The 18,106-nt window shown below is 45.7% G+C and overlaps 1 protein-coding gene and 1 long non-coding RNA gene across 3 annotated transcripts in view; one reads left to right on the top strand and one right to left on the bottom strand.

The window, feature by feature from the left end:
• Window positions 1-18,106, top strand: part of LOC140690146 (uncharacterized) — a 242,317-nt gene that overhangs the window by 7,449 nt on the left and 216,762 nt on the right. The window lies entirely within an intron of this gene.
• Window positions 6,163-11,036, bottom strand: PENK (proenkephalin). The gene is made up of 4 exons (XM_072951673.1): window positions 10,927-11,036; window positions 10,789-10,844; window positions 10,241-10,381; window positions 6,163-7,134 (listed from the first exon to the last, which is right to left on the bottom strand). Exons 3-4 carry the CDS (start codon window positions 10,376-10,378, stop codon window positions 6,472-6,474), a joined length of 801 nt encoding a protein of 266 aa, XP_072807774.1. The 5' UTR covers window positions 10,379-10,381; window positions 10,789-10,844; window positions 10,927-11,036; the 3' UTR covers window positions 6,163-6,471.

Here is an 18,106-nt window from a genome sequence, read left to right as displayed (position 1 = left end):
GCCATCTAGCATTCGGCACCTTGGTTATTTCAGGAAGAGCAGTACAAGGGCCTTGCAAAGTACGCTTACGAGTTAGGGCAGATTTCGTTTCTAAGGTACATTGAGCGACATGTTCCTGAGGCCAACAAGAGAAGGAGGGGCTTGTCAGTTTCCACAGCTCCCCCTCGGGGTTACCTGTGGGTCACCGCCTTGGAAGTGGCCCGCCCAGGTGAGAAGGCTGGCATTCCCATGACTGTGTAGTCTTGGGCCAGTTGCCCACCTACCATGTAGTGCTCTGAAAATGGGGTGAACATATGCCTAACTTGTTATTTGCTGTGAGAGAAAATGAGATAATGTAGGTAAAGTGCTTAGCAGTGTCTGGCACAGAGAGAAAGCCCTGAAAAAAAAATACAACAGAACATTAGTGAACTGAGGGACAACTTCAGGGACACAAATGTATGTATATTTAGAGCCTCCAAAAGTCAGGGCAGCGGTGGGGGGGGTGGTCAAAATAAAATACACCAAGAGACATTGGCCAAAAATTGTCCAGCTCTTTTGAAAACTATAAACCCATAGATTCAATGAAGGCAACAAATTCCAATCACAAGGAAAAATGAAAAATACATGAAAATATGTCATAATCAAATTAAAAGGAGGAAAATCTGACATCTTACATATAGAAGAACCAAGGTGTGACCTTGTACTCACTGCAAGAAGCATTGAGTCCTGAACACGGTGAAGCAACATCTTTAAAACACCTTAAGTATGTCTGGTTTATTATTATCAGTTATATACCAATAAAGCTTTTACAATTTTTATTAATATTTGTGTTATTCAAAATTTTATACTCTTAATACTAGTTTAATTAAATACAGAATTTTGGCTTGACTTTCTCCAATCCCACCACCCCCCACCCCAGCCGTTAGTTATTAAAAGACATTTTCCAGTGTCTTCTAGCATTGGTATGTCTGACGTAGAGCCTTCAGTCTGTCTATTATTCCTTTGTAGATAATTTGAGTTCAATCTTTGATAGATTTTTTTGATTTCTTTTAGTTGATGATGTTTGGAGGGTCGCTATGGTGTAGCTAGATATGCATTTACGTTTCTGTAACCTGCATGGCGCCCCCTAGATGTTTTCTATCCTTGGATTAAAATCTTTTCTTCAATGCAATAAAATCTGCAGCCATTGTGTTTTTAAATGACATCTTGATTGAGATATAATTGACCGGCCATAAAATTCTTTTTTTTTAAATGTACTATTCAGTCATTTTTAGGATATCACCAAGGTATGCAGCCATCACCGTTGTCTAATTCCGGGACACTTTTACCACTAGGAAAAGAAGCCTCAGACTGTTAGTCACCCCCATTCAGCCTCCACCCTCTCCCCTGCCACAGCCCTTGGCAAACACCAGTCTGTTTTCTGTCTCTGTGGGTATATCTCTTCTGGATATTTACTATAAACAGAGTCATACAACATGTGACCTTTTGTGTCTGGCTTCTTTCACTTAGCCTAATGTTTTCAAGGTTCATCCATGAAGCAGCATGAAACTATTTCATTCACCTTTATGGTTGAATAATATTCCATTGTATGCATAGACCACATTTTATTAATCCATTCACCTGCTGATGGATATTTGGGTTGTTCCCACTTTTTGGTTATTATGAATAATGTTGCTGTAAACATTTGTGTACAAGTTTTTGTGCAGACATGTGTTTTCAATTCTCTTGTGTTTACAGCTAGGGAGTGGAAATGCTGGGTCCTATGGCAACTACATGATTAACTTTTTGAGAAATTACCAAACTGCTTCCCAGAGATGTATGAGGGCTCCAACTTTTCTGCATCTTTGAGAACATTTGTTATTGGCCATCTTTTTAAAAAGTTTTAGCCGTTCCAGTGGGGGTGACGGTCTACTATTTTCTTCTTTGTCATTTTTTTGCAGTTTCATTGTTTGGAATTTCTAAAAGGTATTTATTGAAGTCGTTCAATCTACTCTTGTCACTTACCTTATTTTTCAATTAAAAAAATTCTTTGTTTTGCTATGGATGAATTTCTCACTGTTAACTTTCTGTTATCTAATGCAGTGTTTAACTGTGTAGAATCTATCCTGTTTAGTTTTTTGCCTAATAACAGTGTACCTCATTTATTGCTAACACATTTTAATTTCATGATTTCTTGCTCTTTTTTTTGTTAATGGATGGCCTTCCTGCCTTTATCTCTTTGAAAATCTTGAAATACTTGTTTTAAACTTCCTTCTCAGATGATCTTAGTATCTGCATCGCATCATGAGTGAAGTCATTATTGTTGCATTTATTGGCTTTCTTAATGTTATTTTCCTTATATAATACAGAACTTTATAGGGCTACTCGTATCAAATGGAAGTATTTGCTTCTCTCTTCCTCATTCTCACTTATTTAACAGTTTTGGTTCAGAAATAGAATTTATCTGAGGCCACTTCCCCATGATGAAGTAAATTGTATTGCGAATCTAGTGGCTAAGCCTGTAGGTGGCTTTGCCCAGGTCCTGGTTCTTCAACTGTTATCTCCTTACTCCTACCACCCCGAGTAACCAGCGGTCCTAGTCAGCAATCTTGACTTTTTCCCAGCCTTCTTCAACAGATGGGAGGACCTGCGCATTCTATGAACGGCAGGGAGCCCCTGGGGAGACCCGGGGGACTGCGAGGAGACAGCTGCTGTACTAAACACGCTGCTGGTGTTCTCAACACGAAAGGATGCGGCGAGAACAACATAAAGCATGTAGGGTATTTTGCCAGTGATGCCACGGAGTCCATCTCTGGGCAGGGTTATAGGCACATCGTGGAGACTGAAACAGGGAGGTAAAAAAGTAACTCCTGAGGGTATTTTATAGTTTAAAAGAACTTATGTATTTATTTTGTGGTTTAAGACCATTTACCACAGAGCAAAAAATAGTTCAGACACATAACTTGATTTGAAAAGCAAGAGAGTAACTAAGGATATCCAAGCGGTCAGTAAGCATCTAACATAATGTCTAACTTGACTGGTAATTAAGGAAATGTAAATTAAAACGATCACTGTTTCATCATACAGATTTCACATGTTTGTCGTAGACGATTGAGAAAGTGAAGAAGAGTATTCAGGGGCTATGCAGTTAGTTTCTGACTCATGAGAAACAGCCATCAGGACAAGGAATCCTTCCCTGGACCTTCTCAGCCTCTGACCAGGACTGAAGCCCACAGACAGTATCTCATCCCTGCGAAGCCTCGGGTGAGGGACACCTGGTCCCCGAGAGGCTCGGGTGAGGGACACCTGGTCCCCCAGAGGCTTGGGTGAGGGACACCTGGTCCCTGAGAGGCTCAGCTGAGATATCCAGGTGAGGCGGGGCAAGGTGGAGAGAAGCCCATGAGGAACAACTGGGGGACTTGTGATAGTCTAGCTGACCCTGTGAGCGCTGACTGTGCTGGGCCTTAAGCACCGGTATATGTTGAAATGTGAACTTATTCCCATAAGCTAATGAGGCGTAGATGAGGAGAGTGTGGCAGGAGAGTTTCAGGTCACAGTGCTGAGATTTCAACCCGGGCAGCCGGGCCTCGGAGTTCACATGTTGCTAATTCTCAGGAGGAACCCAGGCCAGCACGCAGGCTTGGAGGAGAACTGGGGAGGCCCAGGTGAGGGGAACTGAGGTGAAGAGTCCCAGTCCCGGGAAAGGTACAGAGTGGAGCAGCAGCGCCCTCTGCAGTTCGTGCGGATCATCCTGAAAGGTGCATGACGTTTTCCAGGAGAGGCTCTAAGTGAGCTGCAGCTTTGAGTTCACCTTACCCAAGGCTCTAGCGCATTTAACCCGAAGTCCCAGTCCTGAACTTGTCCTAGCCCTGGTCCTCCCATGGTTTTGGAGCCCGGACACGTGTGCTGAGCACACGCTGAGTGCCACAGCCAGAGAACCCTCACCTGAGTTTAAAACAGCATCCCAGGTGACTCTTAGGCAAATACCCCTCAGCACTTAAATAGGAAATTCTTGAAAAGCAAAGCCTTTAGCAGGTAGAGCTGTGAAAGTCTCATGATGGGATTTCAGACTGAAGGCTGGACAGCACGGGGGACAACTGGGGACATGGGGAGGCTGCACAGCACCGCCCGAGGCGTGTTCTGTGCGCAGCCACCCTTGCTCACTGCACGATAGGGGCCTGGGCCGGGACCTGGCTTTGTTTGACATTTAGCGCAGGAGCCGGTGGCCCCACAGTCAGCGAAAGGGAAGGAGCCATCTTGCCCCATGGGCTGTTTTCTTTCCCCTTTCTTCCTCCTCCTCCTCCTGTTTCCCCGGCTCCTCCTCCGTTCCTTCCCTCCCTAAACATTAGTGGTGCGCCTCTAGGCTCTCAATTCACCACGTATGAAGGGCTGAGGAAACAGAAGAGTGAGTGACGCTGTCCCATCCCAGGCACTGCTGGGCCCTTGGCAGACACCACGGAGGGTGGAAGCGAGGGCCAGACACTCGTGTGTTAACCACCCTGAGTGTCGGTCTACACAGCCACCTCAAATAGAAATGAAAGGGCTCCTCGGGGAGAAAAGCAGTGTCTTCATTTGACTGTGTTACTTTCTGGGACATGCTGGGTGATGAGCTCTGTATGTACACATGCTGTGTTATTGTGAGATAATATTGGGTTACTGTCTTCTCAGGCAGGGACAAGTCATTCTACTCTTACTGTCTCTGGGGTGTAGGCTGGATTTCTTGTTTTTAAGATTTGGGAATCCTTAGTTCTAGGGGAGAGAATTAAGTGATTTTTTTCTTTTCCCCTCAAACGACTAGCCCCGTGTCTCTCAAATCTGACCTGCAGATGGGTTTAGTTTGGGACACAATGTTTTAAATGGAATCAATGGCCAAAATGAGAAACTTGGGATATTATCATGGAAATCTAGGTTTTGGATTATTTTGGAAAAGTCTGGTGCTGGCATTTCTAAAGGAAACCGTCGGCTCAGGCTGAATAGAGACCTGCCATCTCTGATGTGGTCCAGCCCCTCACTCCTTGTCGTTTTGGACCCGGGCATCCACAGACCAGCTGCTGTTTATTAGTGTCTTCCCAGTCTGCTTCAAACACTTACACTGTTTGCATCTCTAGTTCAAAAGGAGGAGGAAGGGCTCTCATCTGGAAGAAGTCACCCTGTCGAGGATCAGGAAGATAGACGGTGGTGGGGCTCCGTGAGTGGGAGGGACCTGTGACCCCTGCACTGATGCTGCACATAGCCATGTACATGGCCGAGCGGATGTCCCTGAAACCCAGCTTGCACAGCTACAGTGCAGAGGCTTTTCCTCTGTCATCCTCAGTTGCTAAACTCCGATTTTGGGGGGAAGAACACAAAAGAAAGGATGGGTGGGGGTCCTAGAAAGATGACTTAGTGGATGGGAGTTTAGCTGCAGGTGGTTTCAATTAGAAAAACAAAGAAATACCTGTATTTGTACCTGTATGTTGTCCTAGATGGGTTAATTAATATGAGTAGCCATAAACTTCTTGTGTGATGAGAATTTGTCTTAAAAAAACCTTCATAACACCTTTCTCAATAATCTGGTCACCAAATCCCTTTGTTCATTCATATATCCATCCATCAGATATTGGAGGACCCACTATGGTGGTAGGTGTAGGAGTGGACGACAGTGAGCAAGAGAGGGTCCCAAGTTCTTCCCGTTCTTGGTAGAGACCTGGATGAGAGACAGGGAACCAGAGTGGAAAGGACATTGATTGGGAGCAAGAGGTTTGGGGTCTTAACTCCATTTCTGTTCTTTACCTGCTAGGCAATCTTGGGCCAACAACTTGACCTTTCTGGGCTCCATTCTCTTTATTTGTAAAATGGAGCTAAATTATCTTTAATTTTTAATTACCATCTAAAATACTTTGCTGGAGAAAAGAGACGTACACATCTGGATGCAAATGCAGATTTCCTCATGTGTGAGGGCATAGCTCTTTTCTCTACTGGGCTTTGGTTTGCCTTCACATACCCGAATTCCAGAAACCTGAGCGTGGAAATACATTTCATATTGTTTCAAAGTGTTTGCTCCTCTAAGATTTCCTCCTTAAGGAATTAAATGAAAAATGTTTTTGCAGCCTCAGCTGTTGGAAGAGGAGGAAGCCAGTGATGATTCTGTCCAAAGCAGGTGGTTTCACTGTTAAGGATGTGCAAATGAGAGCCTTGGAGAAGAGACTTGCGAGGATTGTGTGCAGTTGGGGTCATGGGTTTATTGTATCTGTATACAAGTAAGCATTTATTGGTGTTTTGTCAAAAATAAAGGACAAAGTCATAACAAAAACTATTTTAGCATAGAAACAAGACGCTGCAATAGACCAGTACTGAGCTTAACGACTCTCGAAAGAACGCAGGACCTGAAATGACAGCTTTCAGGTTGGATAGTTAATTATCCAGACAATAAAGTAAGCCACACAGGACAAGAAACGCGACCCACGAAGCAGTCTCTCACTGGGGGATGGAGGGAGGCTTGTGGGAGCCTGGGGTCACTGATGGGAAAGGGTATTAAAATCTCATAAACCCTCCATATCTTTTCTCCATTTCGGGAGCTTCCTTTGAGTAACCTTCGCCTTCTTCGTCGGAGGGCAGAGAACCCGCAAAGCGCTTCAGGAAGCCCCCGTACCGTTTCTGGTAGTCCATCCACCACTCGGGGCGCCCCACTCTTCTCATGAAGCCCCCGTATCGCTTCTGCAGCTCTTTGGCTTCCTCTTCCAGTTGGGGGCTTCTCTTCAAGCCTCGCATGAAGCCCCCGTATCTCTTGCTCACGTCTTCGTCATCGCTGCCCTGCTGGTGGGGACCCCCCTCTCGGTGGTCCCCCGCTCCCAGCAGTTCTTTCAGCAGGTCTGAGGACTCGCCCAGGGCGGCGTCTTCCTCCGCATCCTTCTTCATGAAGCCCCCGTATCTCTTGCCAAGGATTTCCCCTTCAGTGGCCTCTTCCTCTGGCTCCGCAGGGTACAGCTCATCCATTTTCTTCATGAAGCCCCCATACCTCTTCATGAAGCCCCCATACTTCTTGGCTAGCAAATGGCTGTCCTCGGGTCGGCCGCTTTCTCGGAGGGCACTGGTGCCATCTGCAGGGAGCTCCAGCTGGGACAGCTGCAGGAGCTCCTTGCAGGTTTCCCAGGTCTTGAGAGACGGCAGCTTTCCCTCACATTCCAGGGTGCAAGCCTGGGAAAAGAATTCGACTTAATGACAAAATGAGGCTTTTTTGATTTCATGAAGTGAACACATTTTTATAGACCACCATATGCTTGCTTGTGGAAACGCCCACGTAATAAACTCATGTTTCTTATTACAACTTTTTGTCATACTGAACAGGCAAATCAGAGGAAAGGCAAAAGGAGAGATTGTGGAGAATTAATAGAATCAAATTAGAATTTTTCTTTGAATTTTAACAGATTGTATATACGGTGCCATTTCAATATTGTAAAGATTTTTTTCCCAGCCAATTTTAACCTAGACTGGCAGCTTGCACAATCTAATTTCACAGGATAGTTTCCCACTGCTGACTTCATTTTGTCTGAGATTTTTCTAACCAAAATTTTACCTAATTAGGAACATTATTCCTGAATTACTGTTACTGTCTTTTCTTACCAATAAAATCAGTGTTAATAATATAAGGTTTGTTTACTTCCTTGTGTTAATATTTTACTTGGAATGGTAGCTAATATTCCTGCAAACCCTTTCACCCTTCTAAGAAAGACAACAGTTTAAAAATAAAATTGAAAAGCAAGGCAGTCTAAAAACTCAATTTAAATGCTGCAAGTTATTTGGATTATGACATACTGACTTGCTGAAAGCAGAGTTGTTTTACTTCCCCTGCTCCCGTATTTGATTAAGACAGGTTTAATTATTTTGAGTCAAATGTTTATAGTGATGAAGTCTGATATAAAATAATACATATGTAGATGTTCAATTAATTCAAGTTTATTTTCTTAATATTTAGCCAGTCACTGGTATGCAGAAAAAGCCTTTTCCAATGGAAATCATGTTATTTGACAAAACAAGAATGATCAGGTTATAATTATTTCCTTTTTATTAAATAATAATTAAATTCTAATTATTGTAAGATTTAGGCTATATATTCTAATAATTTAAGATTCTCTTCTGTTCAACAGATCACTCAGATATGATAAACTGAGTACTAATGTTCTAGAACATTTGTAAAGATCCAATTGATATTTCTTAGCAATTATATGGCCTCCTGAAGTCTACTTATGGAAAACAGTTACTAACCCTTGATTTGGACATAAAAACCAAGCCCTTCTTGGGATTTAAAAATATATTGATATATTACTTAATATGAAATATACACATATTATTTTCACAATAAAAGGAATCATCTTATTAGTGTAAGACGATTCTTCAGGGTATATATTTAACCAGCTTTTAATGATTGCTTAAGCTTTGTGTCTAAGAAAATTAAATATATGCACATATAAAAATCTAAAGACCTAATTAAAATCATTCTGTTTTCTTGATATCTGATTAAGAAATCAAGACATCATTAAGAATTTAAAATGTACAGGTGTCAATATTATTTCCACCCTAAAATGACATTTGAATGATCTATTTGTCAAAAATTAATGTTGAATATTTTTTATACTATAACAAAAGGCTTTTTAAATGTTGGGATTCCTTCAAAAATAAATAATGGCAAAAAATCCGAATAACACAGTCATGTTACAGAAATGGTGTTACTTTATATTTATATGCTCCTGTAGCCACCTATGAATTTTTGTAGTATTTATCACGTCTGTATTAGTTGGTAAAATCAGTCATGGCATGCCTGCTCATCTTTGCATCCACCACAGAAGGAAGCATAAGTGTCTTTCACATGATAGAAGCTCAATAAATATTTGTTACATTGATTTTACTGCATAGTTCTGGCTAGGCCACCTCATTTCTCATGTGTCTTTTCCATCCAATGGAAAATTCCAGAGCTGGTGTTAACTCTAACAATATAGTCATTAACAAGCCTTTTGGCACAAAGAAAGTAATGACCCTCAATGTAAGCCCCAATAGAAAACCAACCAGTTAAACAAAAATCAAATCGGAAAGAAAAAGATGGATGAAGGGGACTGTCATCCCTATTTAAGATGCAACATTTTTCCCCTCAGTTTAAATATAAAGCCCTACTACATTTCTTGTCAGATGAAGTGGATCAGGTAACCCAAATGGAACAAACATTTAACCTGAAATATATGCTGTGGGTTTTGTGGAATCCTTTCCTTAATTTTTGTCCCTGCTTTATGCATCTACATAACAAGATTGCTTCAGAGGCTCTAGTGAGGAGTTTAACTCTTTGGATTAATACATTATTCTCTGTCAAACTTTTAAAGTCATCACAGGAATTCAACAAATTGAGAAGATGGTGCAAAGGAATCATTGGGAGATTTAGTTAAAATGAAGCTTCCTGGGTCCCAGATTTCAGAGATTCTGACTCAATAGAGCGACAGGAATGATTCAGGAGCACACGGGCTAGAATGATTAGAATGACAGTTCTCTTGACCTTAGAAGCCCTCCCCCGCCCCACCCCCCAGCCCCTGTGTAATTTATTTTTGCATTGTTGCCACTTCTTTGAACTTGGCCACCTCTCCTGTGCCTTTTTCATAGCCAAATTAAACTGTTGTCTTAGTAGGTATTACAAAACTACGTTTTAGACAAGACAGAGGTTGAATTCCAGGGTCATTTGCCTGTAAAAAGAAGTCGCTTAATCTCTTTCTCTCCTCTCTGCTCTCCCTTCCTCCTCTCCCTTTATCCATCTTCCCCATCCCGTTGCTCTCTCCTACCCACAGGTGAGGGTCAGGACTGAGGGTCCTGAGGTTAAAAGGGCTAGAGAAATGAAATTTGAAGGAAAACGATGAAATATAATTAATTTAAAAAGTCAACATCATTTACGGAAAGGATGGGAAGATGGTTGTGTGTGGAAGGGGCCCTTGGTGGGCTATGTGAGGAGGTGGGGTGACTGAGCATCTTCCTTGGGACGCGAAAGGCGACAGCACAGTGCTCTCCGAGGTGCTGAACAGAGCGCAGCTCTGGGCTCCCGCATCCCCGGGCTAAAACAAACTTGGTTTGCGTGGAGGCACCGCCGCCCTTAGTGGTCTCTAGATAGTCGCGGGTTCTGGAAGCTGAGAGCTAGAGCGGGACCTTGGTCAGCGTTAAGGGAACAATTGGGACAGCTGGGTCACCAGGCGTCCGCGCCAAATGTGACCGCGAGACGCTTCGCGCGGTGGGCCCGGCTACCAGCTCCTCCACCGCGCAGAACACTCACCAGCGGGTTGAGGTCGGTAGGGCGCGCCAGGCGGTAGCTGCACGTCGCGCAGTCCTGGCTGCATTCTGCCCGCACGGTCGCCACAAGCCCAGGGCTGAGTGCCAGCAGCCAAGTGCAGAGTCTCAGGAACCGCGCCATGGACTGCGGGGAGAGGGCGCACGAGCTCCGAGCCTGCCCGGGCGCAGAGCCGGTCCCAAAGAGGAACTCCTCGCCGGGCAGACCCAACCAGGGGTTCGTCGAACCAGAGCTCGCCCGGGCACTCTTTCCTGCACCACTGCCACCGGGGGACCGCTCAGATTGCCTCGCGGTTCCTGAGTTGTCACTGTCGCCCGGAGCCAGGGGCGGCCCGGGGGAAGGATTCTGGAGGGGACTACGAAAACCAAATTCGAAAGCGCGGGAGCCCCGGGAAGCGCGACACTGACCCAGGTCACTAAGAGGGAGAGGGAGAAAGTTGAGGAACCCCATGCAAAGAAACGTGGAATAAAACGCAGCTGGCGGCCGGCCCCAAACCCCACGCAGCAAAGCGAGCCTTGGCCAAGTTCACTCACGTTGCGGCTGCTCGGAGCGCGCAGGCTGCTCGGAGAAACCGGGTCCCGGGCCGACTCTAGGAGGGAGAGGAGACCAAGGTGTGAGGCGGGCGCGCGGCGCCGCAGCGGCGGCCGGGGCGCGGGCGGCGCTGGCCTCACCGTCGCGGTCCTCGGCGTCGCCGCGGCTGCAGCGCAGAGTCCGGGCGCCTGCCTCGCCTGCCTCCCTCGCCGTCCGGGCTGCGGCGGCCGGAGCCACTTTATAATTCGCCCCCGAGCGCAGGAGGCGGGCGCGCCCCAATCGCCGGCGGGCTGCGGCTGACGCAGGCCCTACGCCGGCCCCGCGCCACCCCCGCCGGAAGGGGGGGGGGGTCCCAGCCCCGGCGGAGGGACGCGCGTGGCGGCCTACCCCTCGACGAGGTGACACGGCGAAGCAGTTAGGAAAGTTGGGGAGAGAGTGGGCCGAGATCAAGTTCCCCCGCGCTAAGGCACTGCAATAGCCCTCCCGGGGTGCGGACTCGGGGCCAGGGCCCAGGTGGGCGTGTTCGCTGGCAGACAGCCTGACTTCGAGCCGGAGACCCTCGCGGCAGGGAACTTGCCTCCCCCGCCTCCTCCTGGAGCGCCCCCGCGCTCCGGGTGGGCACCAGGCGCTGCCGTCCCCAATGTCGTCACTCGTCCGCCCGTCAGTCCCCGCACTAGACCTCCTTACTGACAGCGTCAAGCGCTTAGTAGGCGCTCAGTTAATGGTTAAAGGAATGAATGATTGAAACTTGCCGGGAATCTTAAAATCTAAGGACGGAGCTTTCCTTTTCGCGTTAGTGAGACCCCTCGCCAAGCGCGCACGCGGTGAAGCCCATGCTTCTGGAACAGCGTTCCCCGGGCACCGCTCGCGGTGCGGCCATCGCGGGGGGGAACCCGCCTTCACCCAGTTCCCTAAGCAGGCTTTCAAGATGGGGACCCGTTGCCTTGGGTTTTCGACAAGTGGGAGGGGATGCGGGCCGGGGGCGACATCGGCGCGCCAGGACTATGGTGGCGCGGGAGCCATGTGTATCTGGGGCTCGGGGCGCGCACAGCGGTTTGGCAGGCAGAGGACAGAGCGCCCAAGGCGGAGGCTGGGGCTGTCGATTGAGACTCGCTACTTAGCTTTGAAGAGGATTGCCAAGAAGCAAGCCATTTACCTTGTCTGAGGCCTCAGTTTCCCCGTTTGGAAAATAGGGAGGGACGGAAGTGATGAGGGACAGAGGTAAAGAGGGCAAATAGAGATGAAGACTATTCATAGGAGACACGCAAATGAAATAATGGACGGAGGCATTCAGCCTTGTGCCTGGCACAGCTCAAGCCCTAAAAACCTGTTTCCAACAATGTCATCCATCTACCTTTCGGTTTGTCTTTCATTTACCTATTCTACGTTTATTGTTTATTTATCCATCCATCTATGTATCTATCTATCTATTCTGACCCTAGAGGAAGACCACAAAGAGCCCCAGAGCCCAGAGAGAAAGGATCAGTGCTTTGCCTGCCACAAGCGCCTTCTGCAAAGGAGGCGCCAGGGCTTCGATCTTTGTCGGGGACCAGCCGCTGCGGTCTCCCACTTTGGTCGCTAGAGGGCAGCGCTGTCCTGCGTAGGTTTGGCGTCGGGCAGGGGTCCCGGCGTGCTAGCCGCGGACACTCACCCGAGTGGCCGCCACGCAGCACCTGCGCCCAGCCTGCCTCCCAGGCAGGGGCAGCCCTGCAGAGGGGCCTGGAAGCGGAGCGCGGGGCTGCGGCGGCAGAACGCCCCACATAGCCTGGAGGAGCCAGCATGGACATCTTGCCAGAAAAGCAGGATGCTTCCCCTTCGATTTTAGGCTTGTCACGCGGGAGGCCTGGCCGTGTGGTCTCCAGCTACTTTCTCCCTCCCAGCAGGGAAATTTCCCCACTGCTGTCCCGGCTTTGTAAAGGCAGCGACTACACTCCTGTACCCAGTGCGAAAGGCGTGCAGGAGCGAAACCCACCTAAATTGTTGTGCCTGAGCGCTGGCATACTTGGGATCGCCCAGCTACGGACTTTAAACACATAACCGGGGGCAAGAGGCTGAGACACATGAGAGGTGTGTGTGAATGACCGCATCACGTGGCGCTTCCTTGGTGGGTTCACAGTGCTGGACACGGAAAGGCCTCTTGGAATCTTGAAAAAGTAAAAGCTTAAGGTTGAAAGGGGACTCGGGGAAATTTATTACAACTTTAATTCTATAAATTGGAGAAACCGAGGCCCAGAGCCTATAAGTGATGTCCAAGTGACCCGCCCAGACAGGGGCAGAACCGGGCCCCCTCACCCCTCCCTGGCACCTCCTCAGACCTGGTTTGTTTCTGTTGGAAAAATTACTGTCTGCTCTGACTCAGTTTCTCTTGGTGAATCTGCATCTTTCTCTGCATTTTTAAATATAAGGGGAGAGAGACCAGGAGAGGGCTGTCCCCTAGGGGTAGGGCGAGGGTACTCAGTGCCCCAGCACAAACCCAGATGCTTGGAACGTAGTCGGTGCTGAATGAATGTGTGTTGACAGAATGGAGGGATGACGGGGGAGAGGTCGGTCTTGTTTGCATACCCCAACCAGTGAGGGTCACTTCTCTTTGTCCCCCTGCCCCTGTCTACCCTGAGGCTAAAGGACATACATTTCTGTATTTATTTCTTTATATTTGAACTGTGGCAAGAAATTCATCTTTTCATGATTCTTTAAATATTTATCGGGGACTAATAGATTTTGCAGTTACCTTCTGGGAAAAAGCTGCTCTAGAAATCAGACTCACAAGAGAGAAGGAAGCCTTCTCTTAAAGCATTTAATCCAGAGAATTCTTGTTCCCAGGTTAGGATCAAGACCTTGCTGCCTTCTGATCCTAAGGTCCCAAATGTTAGACAACAGAGATTCATTCCTGAGACCAAGAAATGTGAATTCTAAAGCCCTGATGCTGAGTGGTGTCTTACCCAGCTCTTATGTGTTCTGAGTGCCTGCAGGAGGGGTTTTAAAAAGTCCTTTCAGTGTCCTCTCCCGCCGTTTCCAGGATGGAAGATGTCTAAATTGAAGGCTGTCTTTCAGGTGCCCATTCCTCCTTCCCTCCCTTTCCTGCCCCCCCAAACAGGCATCCTTTATTAAGGAAACCTATTTCTCTGCTCCTCTCTCTGTAAAATAGCAGCAGTGGGAAGAAGGCAGTTCTGTGCTCTGGGGATTGTGTAATGTTTCAGCATAAAAGCACCGTTCTCACATTTCAGATGTTTGGAGTCACAGGCACACTTGCCCGTTCTCGGTTAAAACATAAAGTGCCGGCTTTGTAGGATAGGATTCTGTGATCTGGGCATGTGACCTTGAAGACCACTGTTAAGGCTCTGAAATGACACCAGAGCAGAGAGGCTGGAAGGAGAACTGATAGGAAGGAGATGCTTTATGCTGTAATCAATCTCCATTCTAAGGAGGGTGAATGCTGGCACATTCTCACTCTCAAACACACAGGAAGCAAAATAAACCCCGTGGAAGAAAAAGGAACCTGGTACAAAGTTGCCTAAAACTGAGTTTAAATAATAGAAAGTATATATGTTTATTTGTTGTATTTATTTATTTATTTATTTATTTAATTTTAAAACACGTTTATTGTGGTATAATTCCAGTACAGTAAACCACACGTATTTCAGATGTACAATTTGATGAATTTTGATAGATGTATACACCCATGAAACCACCACCGCAATCAAGACAGCTAATATTTCTATCACTCCCCAAGAGGTGCAAATTTCAAACTCCCAGTTTATCCCTTCCCACCCTCTCTACCCCCTGGTAACCATAAGTTTGTTCTCTATATGTATGCGTCTGATGACATAAGACACATACCAATCAAAGAAAAGGGAAGGGGAAGGGGAAGGGAAGGGAAAGATGTCAATGTGTCAGAGAGAAAGAGTGGAGGACCAAGAACAAAACAGCTGGGAAGGGAAACTAAAGGAAGCCTGTGGAACATACTGTTTGTATCCTGTAATCTTAGAGACAGTTGAAAAAAGGCACCTAAACTTGGCCTTCAACTCTCAGACAAGGAAACATAAATTTTAGCATTAAGCACAGGTAATTAGGCCATGAATAAAACAAGTCATATTAGGACTCATTAGATTCAAAGAAGGTACAGCTGCGATTTCAACCGATACATAGATTATTAATCAGTTTGGCTTTTAAAATGACTTTTGAAATTGCCTTGAAGAAATTTACTGGCCACAGCCGAGAACCAGTCTTGTTAAAAAATTGTATTGCCTCTTTGGACCTAAACCTTATTTAGGAACTCGACTTTGATTAGTTTTTCGTGGTTTCCAGAATCAAATTCTAGATCCCGCCTGCGGGAGCTGCAGAGCATGCGTTCAAAGCTGAATTAATTGAAGGCATGAAAACATCTACCAGGGAAATGATTTCCACAACTGAGGCACTGCTAGGAGGGAGACATGTTCTAAACAGGTTTTGAGCAACACCAAATCCCTGGAGTGAATGCAGTGGCTCCAGGTTACCAGCTTCTGGAGGGAACGCCTCTGCTAGGACCCACAACGCACGATTTATATATGACAGATACTCAGTAAAACTGCTTTTGAAAAATGTGTTCCTCTTGTAGCTACATCCGCCATAGTTCATGTGCTCCTGGGATGAAGCCCAGAAGTCGAACTGTTATAAAATTATACGGAGAAAGATGCTTTTTTCCTACTCTGAAGCTGTTACCTGATAATGAATTTAGTAGAAGAGCAAAGCCAGGAAATTGATAGCCTAGAAACTAACAAGGCGTGTGATTCTGCGCAGGAAACAATTACTTTGCTGTTAAGAGTTTTGGATCAGAAAAATGCTCATTTTCACTTCTGTTTTGCTGTCAGTTGAGTGTGTAAACTTGCAAAAGGCAATCTCTATACCTCATTTTTCTCATCTGTACAATGGGGAAACTATAACCAGCCACACTAGTTGGTTGCATAGATTAAGTGAAAAATTAATATATATGCATGCAGAACACACAGGTGTTCAACCCTTTTTACTGTACTGTGTTACACTCGAACTTTTGAGGCAGAATAGCTTTTTTTCAGTTTCTGGATTGTTACGTTCTTGGCCTCTTATTTTTGGAGCTGTGATTTGGTTGCCTTAGTGGAGTGTTCAGATAATGAAAACAAAATGAGTATTTTGATAATGGATGAAGGGAACAGGCTATTCATCTACCTGGATCCAGTGCTCCAAATTAAAAATCACAGTGATAGAGCAATTTACGGTAACTGCAGGGAGCAAGCTGCTTCATAAAACTGTAATAAGATATCCTAGAAAAGAGGACTTGGGGATGGCATGCCCAGTCTTACCAATTGTTATTTGATTTGGGGTAGATTATGTAGCATTAATCTTCAACACTTCTGTCAGTAGCAAAGCAAACTGGGTGGGGGGTAAGATGTAGAAGTGTTTGGATCAGGGCACTCAGAGGCTCCACAGGAGGGCAGGGTTCGAACAAGTGGAGGGAACAGAAGACTAAGCACACGGCAGTGAGACAGGAAGGAGCCTGTGGATGAAGACAGCTGTCCAAGTGCCAGGCGGCATGAATGGGGGACTGATCTGATGTGGGGAGCCTCTGGTGGAGTGGGCTGGGGGGCAGTGGGAATAAAGCAGGAAGGGGGTTGTTAAGCCCTCTTGGAGGGGGGACTGAGGGGAAGCAGCTGGTCACTCAGGGCTGCATGATGGAGAGAGCCCACCATTTTCTCTGCAAGGACCACCCCCACGGTGATCTCACTAAGAAGCGAGACGCCACCAAGGAGATTTGCTCACAGGTAGGATGAGAGCCTGTTCCTCGTGTATAATGCATTTGTGTTTTTAACTTCACACCCCCAAGAGCAGACGTGGGGTAAGAGAGAACGTGAGCCTGTCGGGATCATCTTAGCATATGCGCGGTCCATCATTCTCCCCAGAGGACGGCATGCACTACATCAATTAATGGGCGTTTTCCAGGTAAGTCCTCCTTCATCTTCTTGCTGTACGTCCTCCAAATATCTTTGCTTCTTCCATGTCCATCGTCTCTTGATTCCGCATGTGACGTCCTCCTTAGTCCTTAGGAAGCTCGTGTCAGTGACTACTTCTTTCTCTCTTACATTGGCAGTTTTTACCTCTCTGTTGCCTCTTAGTCCTCATATATTCTCAAATAAGTATAAAAACTTGCTTATTTTTCTCTTGTTTTTAAAAAGAGCTCTTTCTTAATTCTGTAATCATTCTTCTCCATGCTCAACTTGCATCCTAAGTCTGTCTCCACAGTGAAGGCTGTTGAAGAATGGTCTTGCTCCTCTGTTGGCCCTTTCTTCATCTCCTGTGAATTCCTTATTCCACTGGACTTACCTGTGAAAGCATACCTGTTAAGGTCGATAATGACTTTTAGATAAAAACCCAAGAAATTCTTTTTAGTCCTTATATTCTTTGTCATATCTGCAGTATTGGACAACCACTGGCAATCCGTCTTTCTGGGACTTCTCCCTGAAACCTTTTCTCTTCCTTTTTTGGTTGTGCCTTCTTGCTCTGCTTCCTGGACTTTTCTTTCTCCATCGGTCCCTTAAATGGTGATGTTCCCTATGTTGTCCTGTGCTCCTCTCATCTCAAGATATATATTCTGCTTGGGAAAATTTACCCACTCCAGGACTTGACCTCTCACCTGTGAGTCAATTTTTCCTGAGTCTCTGTCTCCAGTTCAGGCAGCGACTCTATGTGAGGATAACTCAAGGAGTCTGTGTTCCGGGCACCTCAAACGGATCACACGTTCAACTGCTTTGTTTGTCTCCTTCTTAAATCTGTCCTTGCTCATATCTTCACTCTCAGTGAATGGCGGACAGCTGAAATAATTCTTTTTTATTTTAAATTTAGCCATTCTAATGGGTGTGTAGGGACATCTCATAATTTTAATTTTTATTTCTCTGATGATTATTAAATTCCTGTGCTTTTTGGTCTTTCATATCTTTTGTGATGTGTCAGTTCATATATTTTGCCCATTTTTATTGGGTGGTTTATCTTTTTGTGATTGAGTTGTCAGAGTTCTTTATATATTCTGGCTATAGTTCCCTTGTCATAAATACTAACTATTAATATTTTCTCCCAGTGTCAGGCTTACCTTTTTGTTTTCTTAACCATGTCTTTTGAAGACCCAAATATGTGTATGTTGTTTAAGAAATTTTTGCCTACCTGAAGGTTGTGAAGATATTTTCCTGTTTTCTTCTACCAGTTTAATAGTTTTGGTTGCTATGTTTAGGTCTTTGATACATCGAGTTAATATTTATGTCTGTGATAAAAGTTAACTTTTAACTTTTTTTTTCAGAATAAATATCTAGTGTCCCA

Source organism: Vicugna pacos, chromosome 29 (assembly GCF_048564905.1).
Source record: "Vicugna pacos chromosome 29, VicPac4, whole genome shotgun sequence".
Taxonomy (NCBI): Eukaryota; Metazoa; Chordata; class Mammalia; order Artiodactyla; family Camelidae; genus Vicugna; species Vicugna pacos.
Note: the sequence above shows the minus strand (reverse complement) of the source record. Positions and strands in the feature narration are given on the sequence as shown.